General features: G+C 38.0%; 3 protein-coding genes across 6 annotated transcripts; 1 reads left to right on the forward strand and 2 right to left on the reverse strand.

The window, feature by feature from the left end:
• Positions 1–81: 81 nt before the first annotated feature.
• On the reverse strand, positions 82–13,486 carry drn (zinc finger AN1-type doctor no). Of its 4 annotated transcripts, XM_033476723.2 has the most exons (6): positions 13,210–13,486; positions 7,995–8,133; positions 5,454–5,691; positions 3,684–4,148; positions 2,723–2,894; positions 82–2,648 (listed from the first exon to the last, which is right to left on the reverse strand). In XM_033476723.2, exons 4-6 carry the CDS (start codon positions 3,966–3,968, stop codon positions 2,500–2,502), a joined length of 606 nt encoding a protein of 201 aa, XP_033332614.1. In that variant the 5' UTR covers positions 3,969–4,148; positions 5,454–5,691; positions 7,995–8,133; positions 13,210–13,486; the 3' UTR covers positions 82–2,499. The 4 variants fall into 4 exon arrangements, with proteins under 4 accessions (XP_033332614.1, XP_033332613.1, XP_076377725.1 ...); XM_033476722.2 differs by lacking the exon at positions 7,995–8,133; XM_076521610.1 differs by lacking the exon at positions 5,454–5,691.
• Positions 13,487–14,210: 724 nt separating this feature from the next.
• On the forward strand, positions 14,211–18,049 carry Br140 (bromodomain-containing protein 140). The gene is made up of 8 exons (XM_033476715.2): positions 14,211–14,603; positions 14,743–15,013; positions 15,106–15,949; positions 16,032–16,331; positions 16,412–16,586; positions 16,659–17,077; positions 17,200–17,571; positions 17,701–18,049. The coding sequence occupies exons 1-8, from the start codon at positions 14,445–14,447 to the stop codon at positions 17,879–17,881; spliced, it is 2,721 nt and encodes a 906-aa protein (XP_033332606.1). The 5' UTR covers positions 14,211–14,444; the 3' UTR covers positions 17,882–18,049.
• A 64-nt stretch (positions 18,050–18,113) lies between these two features.
• pyd3 (beta-ureidopropionase pyd3) lies at positions 18,114–20,694 on the reverse strand. The gene is made up of 5 exons (XM_033476719.2): positions 20,482–20,694; positions 19,597–19,847; positions 18,769–19,157; positions 18,375–18,692; positions 18,114–18,308 (listed from the first exon to the last, which is right to left on the reverse strand). The coding sequence occupies exons 1-5, from the start codon at positions 20,598–20,600 to the stop codon at positions 18,225–18,227; spliced, it is 1,161 nt and encodes a 386-aa protein (XP_033332610.1). The 5' UTR covers positions 20,601–20,694; the 3' UTR covers positions 18,114–18,224.
• Between the last annotated feature and the right edge of the window lie 164 nt (positions 20,695–20,858).

Raw genomic sequence — 20,858 nt, forward strand, 5'->3', positions numbered from 1 at the left:
TTTCACTAAAGAAAAAAATATATATATATTTATATAATATATATATTATTTATATATAGAGGAGCATCGATAACGTGATACTGAAATAAGAACAATTTACTTTATTCTATAACGTAATTCGATACAGTACTTTTTCTTTTGCGTTTCATTAGAGACTTCGTTTTACTTTTTTTTTGTTTGTTAATTGTCGCTATCGGCTGTCACACGCAAGTTCAAAAGGGCGAAGGATCGATATACTCGTTTAAAAAATAATATTAATAATAATAATAATAATAATAATAATAATAATAATAATAATAATAATAAAGAAAGAAAGAAAACGCAAGTATTTCGAAGACAGCAAAAACGTGTGATGATATACGATTTTCGGCGCGGTGTTTTTCGTCTCTCTCTTTCTCTCCCTTTTTACACACCCTCTCCCCCTCTCTTACACACACACGCACACACACACACGCACACGCACACACCTTTCTTTCTATGTTCCTCTCGCTCTCTTTCACTCCCCCTCTATTAAAGAATTTGCTAAAAACTCAATGACAACTATCAGATTTTCTATTCACACCATTTCTAACGAAGAGTTTTCTCGGTTTCCTATGATAAAGATCAAAAGAAAAATACATCAGCAACTATAAAGCGATTTCGTTGCAGACTTTACACATGAGACTTCTTCCTTGGTTCGTTTAATTTTTCTTTTTTTCTCTATCTTCCTTTTGCTTTCCCCCAACAGAAATAATGACTCGTGAAAATTCAAACAAACCTAACCGTGGCAACTGCAAACTCACGCACGCACACGCTCACGCATTCTTTCTTGTTCTCTTTCTCTCTCTTTTTTCTCTACGAGCCCTAATTAAAAAGTTTTCGGACACGCTGGCGAAAACTGAAACTGTATATTGCAACACGGAAGAAAATGGTTAAAAAACAGACGGAGAAATGTTTCAATTATCCCGAAGAAAATAATAATCGCTCAATATTGGAGGGTGATAGTTATCCCTTCGTCGAGGGGCCTCTCTTGTTAAATGTATTTCTCGGGCTGGCCTTTTTTCTTAAGACGTTTCATCGTGTCTTCAGTTTGCACGTGGTACAAGCGAAACTAGCACCAATCTTATTCTCTTTTACATTCTTTCTTTCACTCTCTCTCTCTCTCGCTTTTGCTCTCTGTTTCTCGCGCATATCTAAATATGTACGATTATACACGTAAGAAGGGAAAAAAGAAGAAAAATCGAGAAAACGACTCGGTTCAATAACACAGCTCCGATTCGAACTGATCCACTACTGAAACCATCAGGAAATATATAAAGAACAAGGACTTCACCTTTGTTTAGTTTCATTTGTTTAACGGAGATTCGTGAACACGGCGTAAATAATGATTTGCAATATAGTTTGAAACATATTTAATGAGGAATAATGCTGGTTATATTCACGTGAAATTGGACATAAACACACAGTACTACTTATAGTTCATTGCATTATTTATGAATCAATAGACTAATATACTTAATAATTATTAGACTAATCGTTAACCTAGGATTGTGATCACCCATCAACGTCAGCCACTACCTAAGCAACATTCCCTTTTTTATTATTTTTTTTTAGTTTTGTAAGTTTTGATAATTACGAAACCAAACAGAAATGGTATTTATATAAAATTTGTTTCTGCTTTCACGACTCAAAAAACCACAACTCCCGATTAGACGTCTCGGACAGACTGACCGCACCAAGAATTCGTGAGTTTCGTTTAGTTTGAAAACAAACTTTTTGTTCCTTTCTCTAAAACTTTCTCTCTCTCTCTCTCTTTTTGTCTCTAACACTTCCTTTCTCTCTCACTCTCATTCTCTCTCTCTCTCGCTGTCTCTTATGCAAATTTTGCGTTTAAGTAAATTAATAAACATAATATAGAATAATAATAAACCGTAATAGTTGTACATAATAATAGGTAATAGTAGTGTAGTAAGCTGGCAGCAGTTAGAACCAAATATATTCTCGATTAAAACTCTCGATAAGATGACAAACTGACATGGCACTGGCATCCGATTTTTCGAAGCATTCGTACACGCGGCACGCACTCCAAATGTTCATTTGTTCTATCATCTTTTGTAACTCGTTTCGTATCCGTTTCTGCGAAAATTTCATTTTTTCCTCATTTCCCTAACCGCGTATATATATACCGTGTATTACATATTAATTTTACTACTCATTCTCTCTCTCTCTCTTCTCTCTTTTTCTCTCTCTTTCTTTCTCTCTCTTGCTCATATGTGTATTTAGCTATCTCGCTCGTCTTTTTACATTCTCACTAAATCAGCTTTCTCTCTTCGTCTCACTCACGCAAGCACGTACACGTATTTCCGCGTCGTTCTCTTTCGTTCATGAACTCGCATTCACCCGTTTCGCCCCTCGACGTGCAATCAGCTGCCAGATAATTTATCTCGTTTTCTCCGTTTTATATTCTGTTTGTTTATATAGTTATATAACCATTTTCCCAACGACTACGCACTAAATAGTTCAAATTTTTTGCACTTTTTCACCAACAACAACTGGATTGTTGCGCCGAATTTCTTGAGCGCCCATTTCTCTGTAATCAAACTTGCAGTCGTGCTTGTCACTGTATCGATGCACAGAGCAGAACAGTCCTCCACAACGACACTCAAATCCTGAAAAATGATTGAGAAAATTGCATAGATATTTATAAACAGCAATAATGATTTATAATCATAGGTTCACCTACCGGTCAAACCAACTTTTTTGCGACACACTGCGCAACGATTTTTCTTCTTCTTAGATTCTTTGTCAGTCTCTTTGCCGTCAAAGCAGTCGTCTGCGTCCCCGCTACTCACTGAACCTTCTGCTACTGCTCCACTGCTTATGCCTACTTCACTTTCTTGATCTTCCCTGTTTATCTGTCGAAACGCAGCACAATTAATAACTGGACTTTTACTAATATAATAACGTTTTAAGAGCTTCTTCCACAATTTTTCAACCTCATTTATAAACCTCTTGCAAGTTATCTCATATCTAATAATTTTTTCTCAAATAGAATCATTAAACATTTGTTTTTATATGTAGTACAATCATGAAAGAACTCATTAATAACCTTGTGATAGGTAAAACATTAATTCTTCTATTCATAAACACATTTTTGTTTTATACTACTTCCTGAAAAAAGTTTAGAATGTACTAAACTATAGTAATATAATAATGAGCAGTGAACTTCCTAAGCATGGCTTAAAATAAAGCTGTCTCTTAATATGAGAACTCATCTGACAATTTCATATATGCAATATTAAATTATAATATGATGCCTATAATAGAATTTCTATAAATGACTCTGAAAATTCATTGAAAACAACAGTCTTCAATAAATGAATTTTATACACACTTAGTAAACCTCAATTAGTTTGAATGAAAATTGGAAACATTAGTCTGACTTAGCAGTTTTCAAGTCATCAGATAATGCATGAAATTTGTAACCCAGTCTGCCAATATATGTGTCACAATAGTATAAAACATGGCTATGGAAATATCTACTTTATTTGGTATCAGACCATACAAAACACCAAAGATAATTTTCTTCAATTATTATGCATAAAATAATAGTCAGCTGTAATTATACTTTATTCAAATATCTATAACACTCTCATTATTTTTTAATGCAACTAGTAGAAAAATAAAAATATTGTTAGACTTACTTCTTTGGGATTGGGTAGATCTGTCGTTGGTTGAGGTATAGTAGGAATGGTAGGTTGGGCTGTTGTTCCTGTAGCTGCAGGGCTACCAAAACCGCCTTGCAACGTGCCAGCGTTACCAGATACGGTCTGTGATGTCTGTACAGTGGCAGCTGACACAGGAGGTTGCTGCTTCTTTTTTAGGTTTTCTTTATAACAAAGAGAACAAAGGCCATCTGTGGCTGGTGAGCCATAAAATCCACAGCCACTACGGCACAGAGCTTGCATTGGATTAGACTCTCGTTCCATTTCTCCTGTTTATCCCAATAGAACTTTTGCAATCAAACAAGTCCTTGTTTCTTTATTATTTGCAATCACTCGACGAATAGCGAGTAGTTGCAATCAGCTAAATAAGGGATAAGTAAGTGTCTCTTGCCACAGCTCGCTCTCTGATTGCTCCTTCACGACCGCGTGTCACCATATATTCACCTACCAAAATCAATTTTCTTTTTAATATCACAAATGAGAAAAGGAAACATTTGTTTGTACATACATTTAACCTATGTACAATCTGTTTATATTATATATATATATTATTTATAACATATATAAGCGACACACACAAAAGCCATAATATGGCTTGTGCAAATGAAAAGAAGAGAGATCATTAACAGCTTGAATAATTGAATAATGAAAGCAATTACTCCTTATCTTACACATATGTTAAATATATATATATACAATATCACATATGCAATACATGTACAACAATAGATCTTGTGACATAATATAGTATGTAGCAAAAAATAGTATTCTACGTATATAAATCAGTATTGAACATACATATAGAAACTAAGATATACTACACCAAGCATTGAACGGTCATATTTATAATGTTGCTCTCAACTTTATGAGCTTGACAATTAATTGTTTTGATTGATGCTTAAAAGATAATTTATTTATCTTTCAATAAACATAATAAATACAATTACACAAGCTATCAATACATTTAATGAATTTTTGACAGAAGAAAAATGGAATTGTCTTGAGTTAGAACCACCGTTAAAAATTCTGTAACGCTTTATCAAATATCAACTTTAAATTGAATCAACTACAAATGTATTGCTCCGATATATTAATAAAAGGATTAAAGATTTTCCAAAAGACAATAAAGATCACAGTGGACCTTAGCACAAAGCTTTTGTTGTTATCGCAGGTTCCTTTACTGATGAAGGATCCGCATAAATATACATTCAGAGGGTGTAGTTGCTCACGTTTTTATTTCTCTTGGAATATGAGTTGTCACTAGATGTTTAGGATGAATACAATCTATGGAAACGCGAGTGATCAACTACGACCGTAATACTGCAGAAAAGGGGAACTGAATAAGCACAGGAGATTTCATGTCGAATTTTCACTGGTGCAAAAACACACATATATATATGTACACACACACACACACACACACACATAAAACAGTCAACACAGAGAATTAGAAATCGTCAGCAGCACAACGATTATCACAAAGCAAGGGCCGTTCCCCTCGTGGTGATCGCTGAGAATGATTCCTCCAAGGGCAAGTAAAACTCGGGAATCAGGAATGAGGAGAGAGAAAAACAGTGGACGGGGTAGTACGAGAAAAAGGGGAAGAAGGCAGACGAGGAGAAAGAAATCTGCGGGGACGGAGGAGTTTCGAGCGCGACGTATCATCGACACAACCGACTCGATTTTCCCGTTCGAACGCGATAAAGTCCCATTGCAAGAGGCGTGATCGGGAAATGTGATATTACTCACTTTCCAACACGCAGTCGTGTCGCAACCAATGCACAACATGGAGTAAGAATTGGTTCGAGGCATTTAAGTGGGTTCCCCGTGTATCCTTATCGCGATGTTAGACGACGTGCCATCGATAGCGAAGAGCCGTCGCTCGGGAGAGTCTCTCCTTCAAGCCCTGGTTCGTGAATCTCGGCGCAAATCGCCTGGCCACTAAATGCGCGCGTTCGCTTTGTCTCCCGATGCTCTTCGCAGCAAGCTAAAACGAAACGTTACCAAATAGCTCTCCCTTTCTCTGTTTCTTTCTCTCGCGCGCGCCCGTGCTCGCTCTCGCAGTCTCTCTCTCTCTCGCTCTTTGTGTGCAACTTCGCGCTCGAGCGCTCGATATTACTTCAATCCGAGGAACCTGCAAGGACGGAGGAGAAACAACGATAACGACGACGACGGCCGAATGTTTTCATGATGGCGATCGCACGGATCTGCTGCCTTTGGGCGGACGCGCAACCAACTACGACACACCGAGCGACTCTGCTCGCAGCGCGCCGCAGCGGTGAGGTTAGGGCATATAGCTTCGATGAAATAAATCGTTCAATTAGCAAATTACTTTATTTCTTTTTCTTTATTCAATTAACGACACAGACACACTACTCCACATGCGATGGAAATAGAATTCGTGAGATAGTATCCGAACGATTCAAATGTCTTGGAAGATTGCAAATAACACACAATATGATATTTTATCAAACTAGACGAACAAGATTATTGTATCACAGCACAGTGGTCCAAAAATTTGTGACCAGAACACAATTTTTCAACTTCAATTGTATAATGAATTCTTTCTCTTTCTTTTTTATTGTATCAACGATCTTCCAGATATTCGAAATTTGCATAGTTTTTATTTTTTAAAGGACTCTTTGATCAAATATAATACTATAAAGACAAAATCATAAAATTTGATGTAATTACTTATTTTAATTGTTTATAAGAAATCATGTAACTTTATATTATACTATTATACATGTAAATAAAAATATTTTAGATATTTATGTATGTCATACGCATATTGTAAGCTATATACACGACCAGTGAAAGATTTATAACAATTTAGATTGATTTCTTTCTATTTTCTTTTCAAGCAATGCGTTTGTAGAAGACAGGTGTGCTTTTACAAAAATAGAATAGCAAATATGCTGTTAGGATATACAGAGTGTTCCAAAAATATTGTAAACTCTTGAAAGTGGTGATTCCTGAAAATTTATGAAAAACACTGACCAATCAGTGAGCAAGTACCGCTGGCCATGACAAGACAGCCAGCTGTACGCGACGGTAGAAGTCTACGTTCAGGTTTTGTACCGCGCTCGAAATTTGTACAAGTCAGCATACATAAAATTTTCCATATTTTCTTTTACTACCTGTAAGTGATATTTTCAGAAAAACTCTATAACCCTTATTCTCGCGTACTCCGTACGTACCATACGAAATTTTTGCGTGGTATCAACTAAAAAATTTTAATTTCTGCATGTCGCACAAAAGTTAGAATGAAAGAAAAGTTTTGCTATTAAACCTTCGCTTCGATAGAAAACAGTTGAAAATCGCTGATAGAAAATGATGGCCGTCGTCGGCCATCATGCCAGTCTTCCGCAGTTCAATCCAAGTATAGAGATGAGAAAGACATCGTAATTATAATATTCTTAATCATTCTTATGTGTGCAACAGGTTTATACCAGTGATGCTGCGAGTAGTTAAAAAAAAAATGTGCTATCGCGGTACATGCCGCTAACGGTACGAACTTCGAACACGTCTTATAAAACAATCTGTTTTTTTCAGGGTCACAAATTCATTTAACCAGGAAACTTCGTTCTTAATTAGCATAGAATACGTGATCAGTGTTTAGCGAATAGTGCAGTGATAGTGAACATTAGATTAACCACCACCAAGGTATCTTCCTGTTCGTTACGTAGTATTCAGATCACCTGTGCAGTTCATCTTACATTGTACGAGGTCAATGCATCGACCTCCTGACACAGAGTTTTGAGCATAAAATGGATTTACAACTAAATGGATGTGTTTTCTATTAATGATATTCTTTACATTTTTGAAGAAAAATATTTTTTACATAATTTACTGGATATATCTACCAGTAGTTTAGTAGATCTATACGATTTTATGATACACGCAGACTTTTTTCAAATGCAAGAAAACGTATAAATTGACAAGGTCTAATAGCATTTTTACATTCTTTTTGCCAATGAGTAATCTTTTTCGTTGGCAAAGGAAACTTTTCTTTCATTCTAGTTTTTCAAAAACTTCGTGTGAAAATGAAAATTTACATACAAACTCATGAGTACTTATTATTAACGTATATAGCATACACACCACATACAAATTTTATACGGTGCCCATGGAGTGCGACACACGACACAGATACAAACGGCTATCACGTTTAAACTATTAATTATTTTGAGTCCCAAAAATTACGAAATGTTCTTTAGACTAGGTGTTAAGACTAAATGTTCACTGGAATAAGAGTCCAATGACGTTTTCCTTAAAATTATTACTTACACGTGAAAAAAAATGGGGAGAATTTCATGTATGATGACTTGTACAAGTTTCGAGCGCGGTTTCGTAGTCCTTTTATTGTCGTCGCGGCCAGCTCTACTTGTTCCTATGATTGTTTTTCGTGAACAGCTCGTTAACAAATCTGCGGAGAGATTTTTGCTAAAGAAAAAGTTTCTTAAAATTCCTAATTGAGTCCTGTGATAAAAGAACAATTTGTGCGAAAAATATTCAATAATTTTACGCTGAACAGTTAAATCATATATTAGAAATTAGATTTGTATTTTTAAAAAATTGACACAAAAATATCTTTCATTTTGGCCACAAATTACCGATTTTTGGACCATTGCGCAAAAGAATATTAATTTCTGATGGTTTTATTGGATTTTCTACGAATAAGAAACATATTGAATGTCAATTATAATAACGTATACGTTTTTAATTATTTGACATTTATATATAAAATAATAAAACGCAATTAATTAAAATTATTAAATATATTATACATACTTTAAATATATATATATTTTTAATATTATGGAATCAGAGATACGTAGTTCTTCTTTTCTACACCAAAAAACGTCAAAAACTAAAGGTAAAGCTCTAATTTATTATACATGTTGCGATAATATATGCGATTATCTTTGTGCGATGAAATTCTTGGAAAATGGAAAATTAATACGTGTTTTTATATAATTGTCTAATAATACTCTAACGTTACATGGCGACACATACTGTATCTTTCAAATGATCCACCAGATGTCGCGCCAAGTGCTAGCTCCATGACGGAATAAAATTAAAATTACATGCTCTTTGATGCGTGCCGACAGATGAAATAAAAGGATAAAGAAGAGGGTTGCTTTCTTTGTTCTGCCACCGTTCCTTTTCTCTTATTATTACTACAACACATGTCAGATCGGCACACAACTATCCACACTTCTAAGGCTAAAAGACACGTCTTCACTTTCACTGTCTAAAAACCATACTCGTCGTGAAGAATGGATTACTGAACAATTAACAACCAACAATGTTTAATCGTGATACGAATACATGTGTGGGTGTACGTACATACGCATATTTAATTAATCAGATCATGGAAATCAGTTTTTCCTTCGACAACGGCTATCGAACCTGTTGCTTTGAACGCTTTAAACAAAACACACCAGGCGAAGAGATGCCCGATATCAGGGATCGTTTCCAACAAATAAGTAATTAACTGCGTTCTGCATAGTGGGTCCGTGATTCGGTGAAATCCCGCAGTGAAAGGGCCAAAGAACGAAATGAACGGGATTTAAATCCGTTAGTTCAGTCCAAGTGACGTCACACCACGCCAGTAATTGAGAAATGAATCAAACTCGAATCGCAAAAGGATGGGGGTAATTTGCAGGAAAAAGAAGTACGACTGGCGAAAGAGAAATTTCCCTTTAGTCACCGATCGTTGATTCATTTTCAGTTCCCATTACATACGAGATCAAACCCCTGTGTATTCCTTTCTCTCGCTAGTTAAATCACTGAATCATTAAATTCACTGACAGACGGTAACGTCACTTCGATGAGACACGTGTCGATAAACATATTAAAAGTTCGATGAGAAGTAAAATGTCCTTTATTTATTTATACTTGTTCGGGGATACAGTTTGGTGAAAAATTGCAAAACAGGAAAATTAGTTATGAATTACATTCGGTCGGTAGTGATTGAAGATGGCGATTCACGTTCGATAAACCGGAAGCGTCGAATAAACATTTTTTTTCTGTCATGGTACAAAGAAGAGAGAGACGTAAGTTTAAAGTGATCAGTGAAATTAACTCGCCATTGACGTACAATTACCGAACGATCTTGAGCTCTAATATTAGTCGCCCGTCGAATTGCAATCGTGCAATAAACATCTGACAGCTAGATAGTCGTGTATCAAAATTAACAATGCGTTCACGTGACGAGAAACATGTTCGTCGTTAACACATAACATAAATAAATTGTCTTCTTAATTGCGTAACATTGTTTTACATATCATTGTCCGATCCGCACGAAAACCTCGGAAACAAATTCAAGCTTTTTCGTATTTAAATAAAAGTATTACTATGTCATTGACGAACAGCAAAATCGACATTTCTGAGATATCAAAGGATCTCACGAGAAACAGGGTTATCAACTGTTTAACGTATTAACGCTTAAATAAGGCGCACACGCGTGACGAATGACCCCAAAAAACTTTCATTTCCGTAAGCAACATGATAAAAATTTCTGTGACAAACGTTTGCGAATGTTCTGGAGTCATTTTATCTACTAGTCATGCCACTTCCTCTCGGATTAGTCACGTGCTCCTTGAAGATTTCAGATTTTTCACCATGTTCTCCTTTTTTTCCAAAACTTTAACACACGTTTCCATCTGCAACTATTCGTTGCTATTTATAGTCCACACGGTACACACGAAGGACTATTTTTATAATGCACCCATCTCCGAGCTGCTCATAAATACAAACATTTTCGACTTTGTCTTTCCGCAAACAAGTGTTACACATCGTGTACGAAGCAATGTATCATCTGCGCCCTATAAGCCTTAACGTCATCAGTCTTCCTAAGCTTACTGTCCTATCCCTACCACCATTACTGTCCACGAACCTTAAAATACCCCCAAGGTGTTTCACGAAATTACAGATTCAATAAAACTCTTAATACAAACCAAAAATTAGTAGTTCCAATTCTCTCCTGTCCGTCGAACCTTAAAATACCCCCAAGGTGTTCCACGAAATTACAGATTCAATAAAACCCTTAATACAAACCAAAAATTAGTAGTTCCAATTCTCTCCTGTCCGTTAGATTTTCAATGCACGAGATATAGAAATGTTCACAACTTGCAACATGGCAGGGCCCACACATGGACATTGTTCAGTGAAAAGTAAAAGGTTAAGTGAACGCAAATGGTCTACATAAATTCTCTAACGGAAAGTAACTAGAACTAGTTCAATCAACGTCGCGGTGTCTACAGGCCATGAACAGATTGTTGAAACAGACTGAAAATGTCCCCGATGATTCTAACTGCGATTGCCTACGTTTGACTCATTCCGCCTGGATAACAATGACTCGCTCGCACTTCCCGCTTACTTATCGGGACGCTTTTGTTTGGAACAGGAAAACATGTTTGCGACCTTTCCTACACATATAGTCGACTGACAATGAGCTAAATCTTCTTGGTCTACTCTGGTCGAAAATAATTTTCTGATGCAAGATCGTGCAACTTCGAGTAATCGGCTAGAAACGATAAGAAAAAATATATAGAATTCGTTAACCTTCTATTTGATCCGGAGACAAACGTTTGAAGAACTTGCTAATCAGCGACTGGCACGCATCGCGCGGATGAAAGGAAATTTTGGGAATGACATTGTTTTTTTCAAAAGCAATTGTATCGATAGCTACATAAAAATTCGTCTACAATTTGATTGTTTACCGCGTGCCTCCAGTTTCACAACCGTCGTATCCTCCGATAATGTGCGCAACCTTCGCGCAAAGCTCTAACGGACGAAATTATGAAATTGTCCCGTAGATACGAATCGCGACGACAATCGTAGAAACACGCATTTGATATTTTCTATATTATACAGTCGAGAGTAATTTTTAGACATTGTACGGCGCTACGGTGGCACGTGGACACGTGGTAGGGATATCTTCAGTGAGCATGACGTACGCAATTCGCGTGATTTTAAAGCACGTCCATTTTCAATGATAAGCTGGCCACGACGGAATCGTTTTTCTCGACAAAATGCACGGACATAGGTTAATTAGGAATTCTCATGTGGCAAAAATTGTATAAGACTCTGAATACTTTCATTGACGTAAAAGAGAACACTGGCGCGCGCACGAGCGAGCGAGCGAGCAGGAGCACACGCTACCGACTATCGATAGTAAAATTCTCTGAAAGCATCACATCACGCGATGCTGAAGTTACTCTCCGTCAATAATTGTGTATGTAGCCATTTTACGACATCGCCAGCAGCGAAAGAAAGCGAGGTGTGGCTGGGTTCTATAATCTACGCGTATACAAGCGTCAACCTGCTAATCGTTTCTATCGCGAGCGACTATTCTGCTCGGGATAACTTCGACGTACACACGTGTGGGCCCGACCGCGCAGCTTATTAGTGTTTCCACACACCGAAACAGGCAGGGTTACACGCGCGTTAACCTCGCGTCGTTAACAAACAAGCCAACGGCAGAGCCAGCCACCATAGTTCGAAATCCGATTGAATACAACCGATCACATCGTAAAACCTTCCTCTGTCCCGCGACACCCTTCGTCCGTCGTGTGTCCGTTCCTATTGTTCCTATTGTACAAGACGTCGCGAGTTACAACCGCCTCCAACTCCACTTTCCATGCGAAACTACATCGAACTGAGCAAACGCGGCGGCGAACACAGAAACGAACAACCTGAGCAAATCGCTTCTCCGACGCGACTGCAAACGGGATTACCAACGAGCTCGAGCTGTGTGCCCGATCAAAGTTCGGCACAACCACCCGCAATTGTACGGGATTATTTTGAAATCGGATCGAAAACCATCTAATTCTGACAGTTTTTATACACCGTTGATTCTGCACGAATACTTGTGTACTATTATTGGCACAGAATAAACACAGAATTTTTATTTCGTCGCAGTAATTAGAAGAGTTTTAGGGCGGCCCGTAAAAACTGTCCGTCGCTAGCTCAGGGAGCGCACGAAGGGCAGAGAGGAGGGGATTTAAGATCAGTGCGGATGCGGGTACACGGAAGGGGATATGAAAACCGCGGCGGGGGAAGGGTATAGGGAGGATAAACGCATTCGTGTGCATTTGCGCTTGAATTGTATCGGCGCTACCGTCGTACGGACACGACACACACGCACGCAGTCAAAGAGCACGAAGAAACAGGACGGACACCAGAGACATGGCTTCCATCCTTGAGAGTGTACGCACTTGGTCAGATATTGCGTCGTTGTTCCCTTTGTCCCGTGTAATGGTTGTACACTACGTAGCGCGCGGACATCTTTGTTATCAATGGAAAGGGGACGGGATAAGAGAAGGGAATATAATCGGTGGCTTGAGAGGGAACGGGACAAAGAGGCGGCTAGATCGGAAGGCATTTCGCGAAACGGCCCATTAAATCGAGTGTACGTTAGGCGTGCACGTATTTCATGGGTATTAGATAAAAATAGTCGTGATTGAGGAGCGGGCAGACCGATTGCGACACTTACCAAGAGCTGTTGCGGTGTAGCAGGGCGCAATATGTCAGCTGACTTGACGTGTGACCGATCGTAATCCTGCGCCAGTATCCGACATAATTCTCAGCGAAGCATGGAGCCTCTCGGTCGTAAATCCAGTCGATTCCAATTGCTGTTAACGCTACCCGCACTCTCACAAAACACAGATATCGGTTATCTCGTAAACTAAGTCCTCGCACGAAAACTTTCGATTACGAGACAGACGACTAAAGCTGCGGGCACAGGAACAAATACTGCCGATGACTGGTGTAAAGTTAGATCTCTTACCCTCCCCCACTCCACACGCGAACCACTCGGAACCAGGGTCGACAAGCTTGAACAGGGACCGTGTTATGTTCAAGTCACCGGACACCCTTTACCACTAGACGGCACCACTTTTTAGTGAAATGGTTCAATAATTTTTCAAAACGGCCACCCAATGGCGTCATCAACCAATAAACTGAAAACAATCTGCAATTGTTTTTTATTGTCTGCTTACCGAATTCTGACGTTCGTTAATTCGAAAATTGTATGAACGGAATTGTATATCGAGCCAAATTGCAGTGTGCATTTCACATGGAAACTGCACACACCCTAGGATCTTTCATTTGACGATATCAACTCTTATAATTTAAGACTTCTTATCTTATTAGGGGATCATTGTAACTAACTGGATCAAATTTTAGCATTGATATTTTCATTTAGGCTTTGAGAATTCTTAATTCAAGACGTAAATATAATAAATTTCTTCATAGTTTTTGTATGTTATGTTGCGTAAAGGCAGCTTTCCACTATTTCAAAATGTATTGTTGTTTGCACATTTTTCAAAAAAAAAAACATTCGAACGCGAGTAAACTGTTTATATTTCTTATTAATATATTTAGATAATCGATGTATATTTAGTAATAAAACAAAAATTTCGATTTTCGTAATTTACCAATCAGAAAACAGTTTCTGCGTCGGTACATAAGGTGTTAATCATTGTATTAACATGTCGATGCACGTTATGTTTGCCGCTCAAATTGGTTAACTAATTCGTTCAAACGTTCACAAGTCTTTCTTCTTCGCATTCGTTACAGACGGATGTAAACTTTCCCAACTTGGTGCAGACTAAAAAAACAATGACTAGACTTATTAGTTATTCGACACTAATATTCGAAGTGAATGCGAAACATATGTAAAAGAGATTTGAAAGTAAAGTGCGAGTGATATAACCACGTTGTTTGTTTATGGTAAACAATAAGCGAATTAACGAATTGAGAAAGATGAACACTCCGCAGTCAAACAAAAAGAAGGGTAGAAATAGAGTAGGTGGTATTAATAACGATAATGCCAGTCCTTTGAATGCTGAACCGTTAAACACTCAAGAGTCATCGAAGTTTGTTTTGGTATGAAATTTTAGAATACAAACACTTACCCGTGATTTATTTTTAAATAACTACTGCTACATATAATTTCGGTTTTTGATACCTGAAGTAGCTCCGTATAAATGGAATTTGACATTTTTGTTTGTTATTTGCTATTAAGATAACCCCACTTGGAGAAGACAAGACATACAAAATTGGAATTGACGAACCTATACCCATTATTTCTTTAGAAGAAAATGGTTTTGATGATAAAGGAACGACATCGAAAGGTACTGGTTTACCTGAAAAAGAGGATGAGAAGAATGTGCTTAGTAATTTACCAGTTGCAGTTTTTAAGGAAATAGAAGGATATGAAGAAAAGTTAGGAGAAGCAGAACCACTTCCCAATTCATATATTAGATTCATGGAACGTAGTGGAGAAGAACTTGATGGTACGCATACTATTTTTCTATAATTAAAATTAATTATATATTACTGAATATTGGATTAATATTCATTTTAATGCTGATTAAAACTGCTTCAGGTGAAGTTGAATATGATCTGGATGAAGAAGACACTGCGTGGCTGTCTATAGTCAATGAAAGACGATTAGCGGCAGGACTTAGTCCGCCGTTAGAGCCTGACACATTTGAATTGTTAATGGACCGACTTGAAAAAGAATCTTATTTTCAACAGCAGACTAATGGAGGTGGAGGAGTAGCAGCTGACGAGGATGCTGTGTGCTGCATCTGTATGGATGGAGAATGTCAAAACAGTAATGCAATATTGTTTTGTGATATGTGCAATTTAGCCGTACATCAAGATTGTTACGGAGTACCATACATTCCTGAAGGCCAGTGGTTGTGCAGAAGATGCTTGCAAAGTCCTTCGAGAGCCGTTGATTGTGTTCTATGTCCTAACAGAGGAGGTGCTTTCAAACAAACCGATCGTCCAGCTACATGGGCTCACGTTGTGTGTGCCCTGTGGATACCAGAAGTAAGGTTTGCTAATACAGTATTCCTGGAGCCTATAGATAGCGTAGAAAGTATACCTGCCGCAAGATGGAGACTCACATGTTGCGTGTGTAAACGTCGAGGATCGGGTGCTTGCATTCAGTGTCACAAAAGCAACTGTTATGCTGCATTTCATGTGACTTGTGCACAGCAAGCTGGTCTCTGTATGCGTATGAGGACTGTGCAACCTGCAAACGGAGAACCAATGTTAGTTCAAAAAACAGCTTACTGCGAAGCACACACACCACCTGATTATCAACCTTCCACTAATCCTGCTGATGCAAGAAGAAGAGCTATTGCGAACAAAAAGAGCTCATCAGCACCTGTTATTTCTATTCCAACCATACCACCCGAGCGTATTAAGGAAATTGCTAGGTAATATAATTAGATGATTATACTATTTAGTTTAATCGTCTCTATCTGCTCGTACGTTATAAATGTTTGTATCATTTATCAGTTTAGTTGAGGGGATGCCTAAGAAAAGTCAATTGATACAGCGTCTCATAGCATATTGGACCCTGAAACGTCAAAACAGAAATGGAGTACCGCTGCTTAGAAGACTACAAAGTTCACATCCACAATCCAGACCTCCACCGCTTGGGGACCATTCATCACCGCCACCGGACAGCGAATTACGCGGAGAATTGTATCGGCAGCTGAAATATTGGCAATGTTTACGTCAAGATTTGGAGCGTGCTCGGCTACTCTGCGAATTAGTTCGCAAGCGTGAGAAGCTGAAGAAAGAATTATTCAAAGTGTAAGATTATTGTGAAGAAATAGAATTTAATTCACATATAGATATTTGAACGAGAGATTACAGGATATTTAATCTTACAGAAAGGAAAAATGTCTTTGGTTTGAACTACGTCCATTGGAAAGTATCCTGCGTACTTTGTTGGAGGCCATCAAAGCGAAAGATGTGAATGATGTTTTCGGACAGCCAGTGAACACAAAGGAAGTTCCAGATTATTTGGAAATCGTATCGCATCCCATGGATCTTTCTACAATACAGGTAATTGTCGCATCGAAAAGAAAAAGTATTCATTGTTTTGATTTGTATAACTAATAATTTGTAACACTTTAGGCCAAAATAGAAAGACAAGAATATGATACGATCGGTGCTTTCGAAGGCGACTTCAATCTGATGGTGAACAATTGTCTCGCATATAATCGTAAAGATACCATGTTTTATCGAGCTGGTATTAAAATGAAAGAGCAAGGAGGCGCTTTGATAGAGCAGGCTCGTAAGGATTATCCCGACCTGGATCCAGTCAGTGAATCTGAACAAACAGCATCTAAGTCCAGAAAGAGGGATCGAACCAACAGAAGTCGCGGCGAGGCAGAATTGCAGCTTGGTGAGAAAGAAATAGGTGGTGGAGGTGTGAACAGGCGAACGGCGGTCTTATTTACTCGCAAAGCCAGAGCACGTGCAAGTAGGAGCAATCAGATGTTCGTTATGGAGGATGACAGAAAGAAACAGAGCGATAGCTTTAAAGTGTATAGGTAGATATGAAATTCTCTATCTATATTTAAAGTAATATAGCTACGATTAGTTATTTACTTGAGAGTTTACTTAGACATTTTATTTAGTATAACATTGAGAAAAGTACGATTTACGTTTACAGGAGTGGAACAATGGACAGTGATGTAGGAGAAGGTGAAAGTCAATCGTCGAGCTGTAGCAGTTGTTCGACAAGTAGATCTACCACTCCGGATCCAGATGAGGAGAAACAAAAGCAAGAAGTAAGCGAGGCGAAGAAAGAAGTTGAGACCAAACAAACTGCGACTAGTAATGGATTAGAGGCTCTGCAGCTGGTATGGGCCAAATGCCGTGGTTATCCATGGTATCCAGCTTTGATAATAGATCCCAACACACCTAGAGGTACCATACACAAAGGTGTACCGATACCAGCTCCACCTGATGATGTATTGGCGCTTGCAGTCAATTACAAGGAACCAGTATTTCTTGTTCTCTTCTTCGACACCAAACGGACATGGTAATTTATTCCCCCACAATACAATTACAGTCTTTATGGGAAACAGAATCACAACAGGAGCAATAGTACTTACCTTAACCGGTAAACCTTTTTAAACTGCTTTTATATTTAAGTTATATACCGTTGCAGGCAATGGCTGCCAGGTGAAAAATTAGAGAAACTTGGAGTGTCTCAAGAATTGGACGAGGCGAAATTGATCGAATCGCGAAAACCTGCTGATAGGAAAGCTGTGAAGAAAGCTTACCAGGAAGCGCTTCATTATCGCAAGCAGACACATAATACAACAGTAATCGCTGGTTCAACTAGTTAATTTCGGATGTAATAATTACTTATAATTAAATTAGCACAATATTTGTAAGTATGTAAAAAGAATTTTAACCTAACGATCTAACTTATAGACATAGACGTAAGTCGCACTTTTCCAAAATACTATTTATAACGTTTTTAAATGACTGAATAAATCATTCTTTATACGAAATCAATTTTTAGTGACTTTATATTATAGATAGGGGATAGATTTTTAAGAACTTTGGTATACTGTATTATAAAAAATATATGTATATATTTTTTACATATTTTTTTGTTGCTTAGAGCATCAAAAACAGAGCTCGTTTGAACAGCCTTTAGTAAGGCTTTCCATAATATGGATGAACTTATTTGGTGGTGTCGTTTAAGTTCATGTTCTTCTCCACATAATCGGAAAGTTCTTTGGCGTACATGTCCAGTCTTTGAGTCATCTGGAACAGGAAAATATAATAAAGGAGCAATCTGAAAGACAAATCTATCAGAAACAAGATACTAACTCTGAGACACCACATATCTTTCATCTGACGACAGAGATTCAAATCCATTTCGCAGACAAGGAGACCGTCTTTGCTGCGGCTCAAACCAGGTGTCCTGGTGCCATCGGGAGCAGTGATATAGCTGGATCCATAGAAGTGTCCAAAGTCGTGGTGTGCTGGTGCACCATCTCCAGATGTGAATTCATTGGGGAATATTTCTGTTCCTACACGGTTGATAGCGCAAGTGTAGTAACTATTGGCAATGGCGGCATTTCTGGCTTCAATGGACCACAGCGGCTCGGATGTGTGGCTGGTGGTTGCCGATGGATTGAATACAATCTATGCAAATTCAAATTTAAATAATTAGTAGGCCTATTTATGTAATATTCTTAAACTTGTAGGACAATGATTGTACCTCGGCACCATTCAGACCGTACATCATCCAGTTTTGTGGATGGTGGCGTCCGTAACAGATGTTGATACCGATGCGACCGAAGCAAGTGTCGAAGACTTGGTGTCCAGTGTTGCCCTCCATATAATAAGTGGATTCGTTGAAGTCGCCTACGCGTGGAATGTGGTTTTTCCTCTGTTTTCCAATTACTTTTCCGTCCGGGCCGATCACCACTGACGTGTTCCACATGGTTTCACCATTCTCGACGTCTCTCTCCAAAATCGGAGAAATAATGACCATGCCGTGACGTTGGGCAAGCTCTGACATTAATACCGTTGTTGGACCGGTTCCAACTTCCTCGGCAAACTCGCACCAGGGGTATTTTTCTCTTGTGCAGAAAATGAATGGCATAGCTGCAAATCGAAAATTCTATTTTTCATACAAATATCCAATATCTCAACTCGAGAGTCAAAGTATACAAACAACGAAAATCAATATAATAAGTTATAAAAGTATAAAGTTGAATTTTCTATTCAAATAATTTTATGCTTTGAGAAACTGCATAAATGAACAACATTTTCTATGCATCTTTCCACTGAACAAAACTATTATCAGAAGATGTTAGCACATGGGCCAAGCTTATCAGATCGTCTCATATTAGTTCAAGACTAATCTACAAAGAGCGTGTCAACTGATAAAAGTGACATGATTTATCTATAGAATACGTGATTGTACGACTGCTGTTTAAATGTATCAAATCTTATTATCGATGAATCTTGAAGTGACCCGGAAAGAGAATTGTGAAACTTCTCTCTTTTCAAGTAAAAAATCTTTCAGAATTTATTCACGTACCCCAGGCTTCCTGGAGGCAAAGTACATTAACTCCGCAGGCAGCAGCATAGTCGACGTATTTTTGGATTTTCTGGTGAAGCATGTTCCTTTGTTTCTGTAGAGGGTCAGTGGTTGGTGAAACAATCGCGTGTTGAATTATTCCAACTCGGACAATACTCGGAGGGCGCAATTGTTCTGTCACTCCACCGCTCATCACGTACCCTTTCACGTCCAATTCCGTCTTTCCGGTCCATTGTGGAAGGTCCAAGCACCTAATTAATAAAAGTACTATGTTTAATTACCAAAAGCATAAGGTGGATCTTCCATGATTACCCGGTACATATTTGAAAGAGGAAAGTATTCATGCAATAATTCTATGTATATTCGCTATTTTAATATAGCTCATAATTGATCAAATTTCTAACGTTGTACAATTGTATTTAATCGAAAGCAACATGTGAGAATGAGAAGAGATTAAGCATTTTGTATGTGGTTCGCGAAAGTCTATCAGAAATGGCTATTTATAAATTACAAATCCAAACTAAAAGTTGAATAGTGTAATTATTTTCTTCAGTACTTTTCTACGTTATTTTAGTAAAATATGAGAATCACTGTGCGTTAGATACATATATCAGTTCACTCAACGATTCAACACGGTGTCAATGTCCATGGAAGGAAGCATATTTATAAAGACAATTTTTTTGCAGAAATGATCTAAAAATATTACGCATGAAATTATTTTTGTGGATATTAACATTAGAGGCAACGAACGACCACAACTCTGTTCGTAGAAAGTAACTAAAACTACGTGTACCGTGATCGTAGGTCAAATATTTTGCAGATATACTACGAATGCGATACTAATGCGACTTTCTAATAAGCGAATGGAAAATTAATAAATCTTACTGTAATTCACGGCCGTATAGAAGGCGCTTAACTTCGGACAATTCTTTCTCTGGAAGGTTCTTCTCTAAGATGTCCTCGAGGGTTTGGTTGAACATGTTCTTCTGCATGTTCTTCTGCATGTTGTCAGCGGATGTATTTGAAGACGACGAAGTTACGTACAGAGGATGCGCTTGAAATTGTGTTCCGTAGCAGACTCGATGTACAGACACGGATTGTACCGAATATATACCGGTGGCATGCGTAAACACGAGTCATACAGTCGTTAATCATCGTTAAAAAAATGCTCTTTCGACAAGCTGATTAGCCTCTGTTAATCAGCTCTTCTTTATATCTTCCCAAAACTACCGTATCATACCTGTTTCGTATTGTACGAGACG

The sequence above is a fragment of the Megalopta genalis genome, chromosome 5 (genome assembly GCF_051020955.1).
Source record: "Megalopta genalis isolate 19385.01 chromosome 5, iyMegGena1_principal, whole genome shotgun sequence".
NCBI lineage: Eukaryota > Metazoa > Arthropoda > Insecta > Hymenoptera > Halictidae > Megalopta > Megalopta genalis.

Excerpts from the sequence above, each read along its gene's own strand:
- drn (XM_033476721.2), bottom strand. The coding sequence starts at position 3,968 with ATGGAACGAGAGTCTAATCCAATGCAAGCTCTGTGCCGTAGTGGCTGT. Across the intron at positions 2,895-3,683 it reads ATCTACCCAATCCCAAAGAA|ATAAACAGGGAAGATCAAGA; the intron begins GTAAGTCTAACA and ends GCGTTTCGACAG. Across the intron at positions 2,649-2,722 it reads CAAAAAAGTTGGTTTGACCG|GATTTGAGTGTCGTTGTGGA; the intron begins GTAGGTGAACCT and ends ATCATTTTTCAG.
- Br140 (XM_033476715.2), top strand. The coding sequence starts at position 14,445 with ATGGTAAACAATAAGCGAATTAACGAATTGAGAAAGATGAACACTCCG. Across the intron at positions 14,604-14,742 it reads AGTCATCGAAGTTTGTTTTG|ATAACCCCACTTGGAGAAGA; the intron begins GTATGAAATTTT and ends TTTGCTATTAAG. Across the intron at positions 15,014-15,105 it reads TAGTGGAGAAGAACTTGATG|GTGAAGTTGAATATGATCTG; the intron begins GTACGCATACTA and ends AAACTGCTTCAG.
- pyd3 (XM_033476719.2), bottom strand. The coding sequence starts at position 20,600 with ATGCAGAAGAACATGCAGAAGAACATGTTCAACCAAACCCTCGAGGAC. Across the intron at positions 18,693-18,768 it reads ACGGTCTGAATGGTGCCGAG|ATTGTATTCAATCCATCGGC; the intron begins GTACAATCATTG and ends GAATTTGCATAG. Across the intron at positions 18,309-18,374 it reads AAGATATGTGGTGTCTCAGA|ATGACTCAAAGACTGGACAT; the intron begins GTTAGTATCTTG and ends TTCCTGTTCCAG.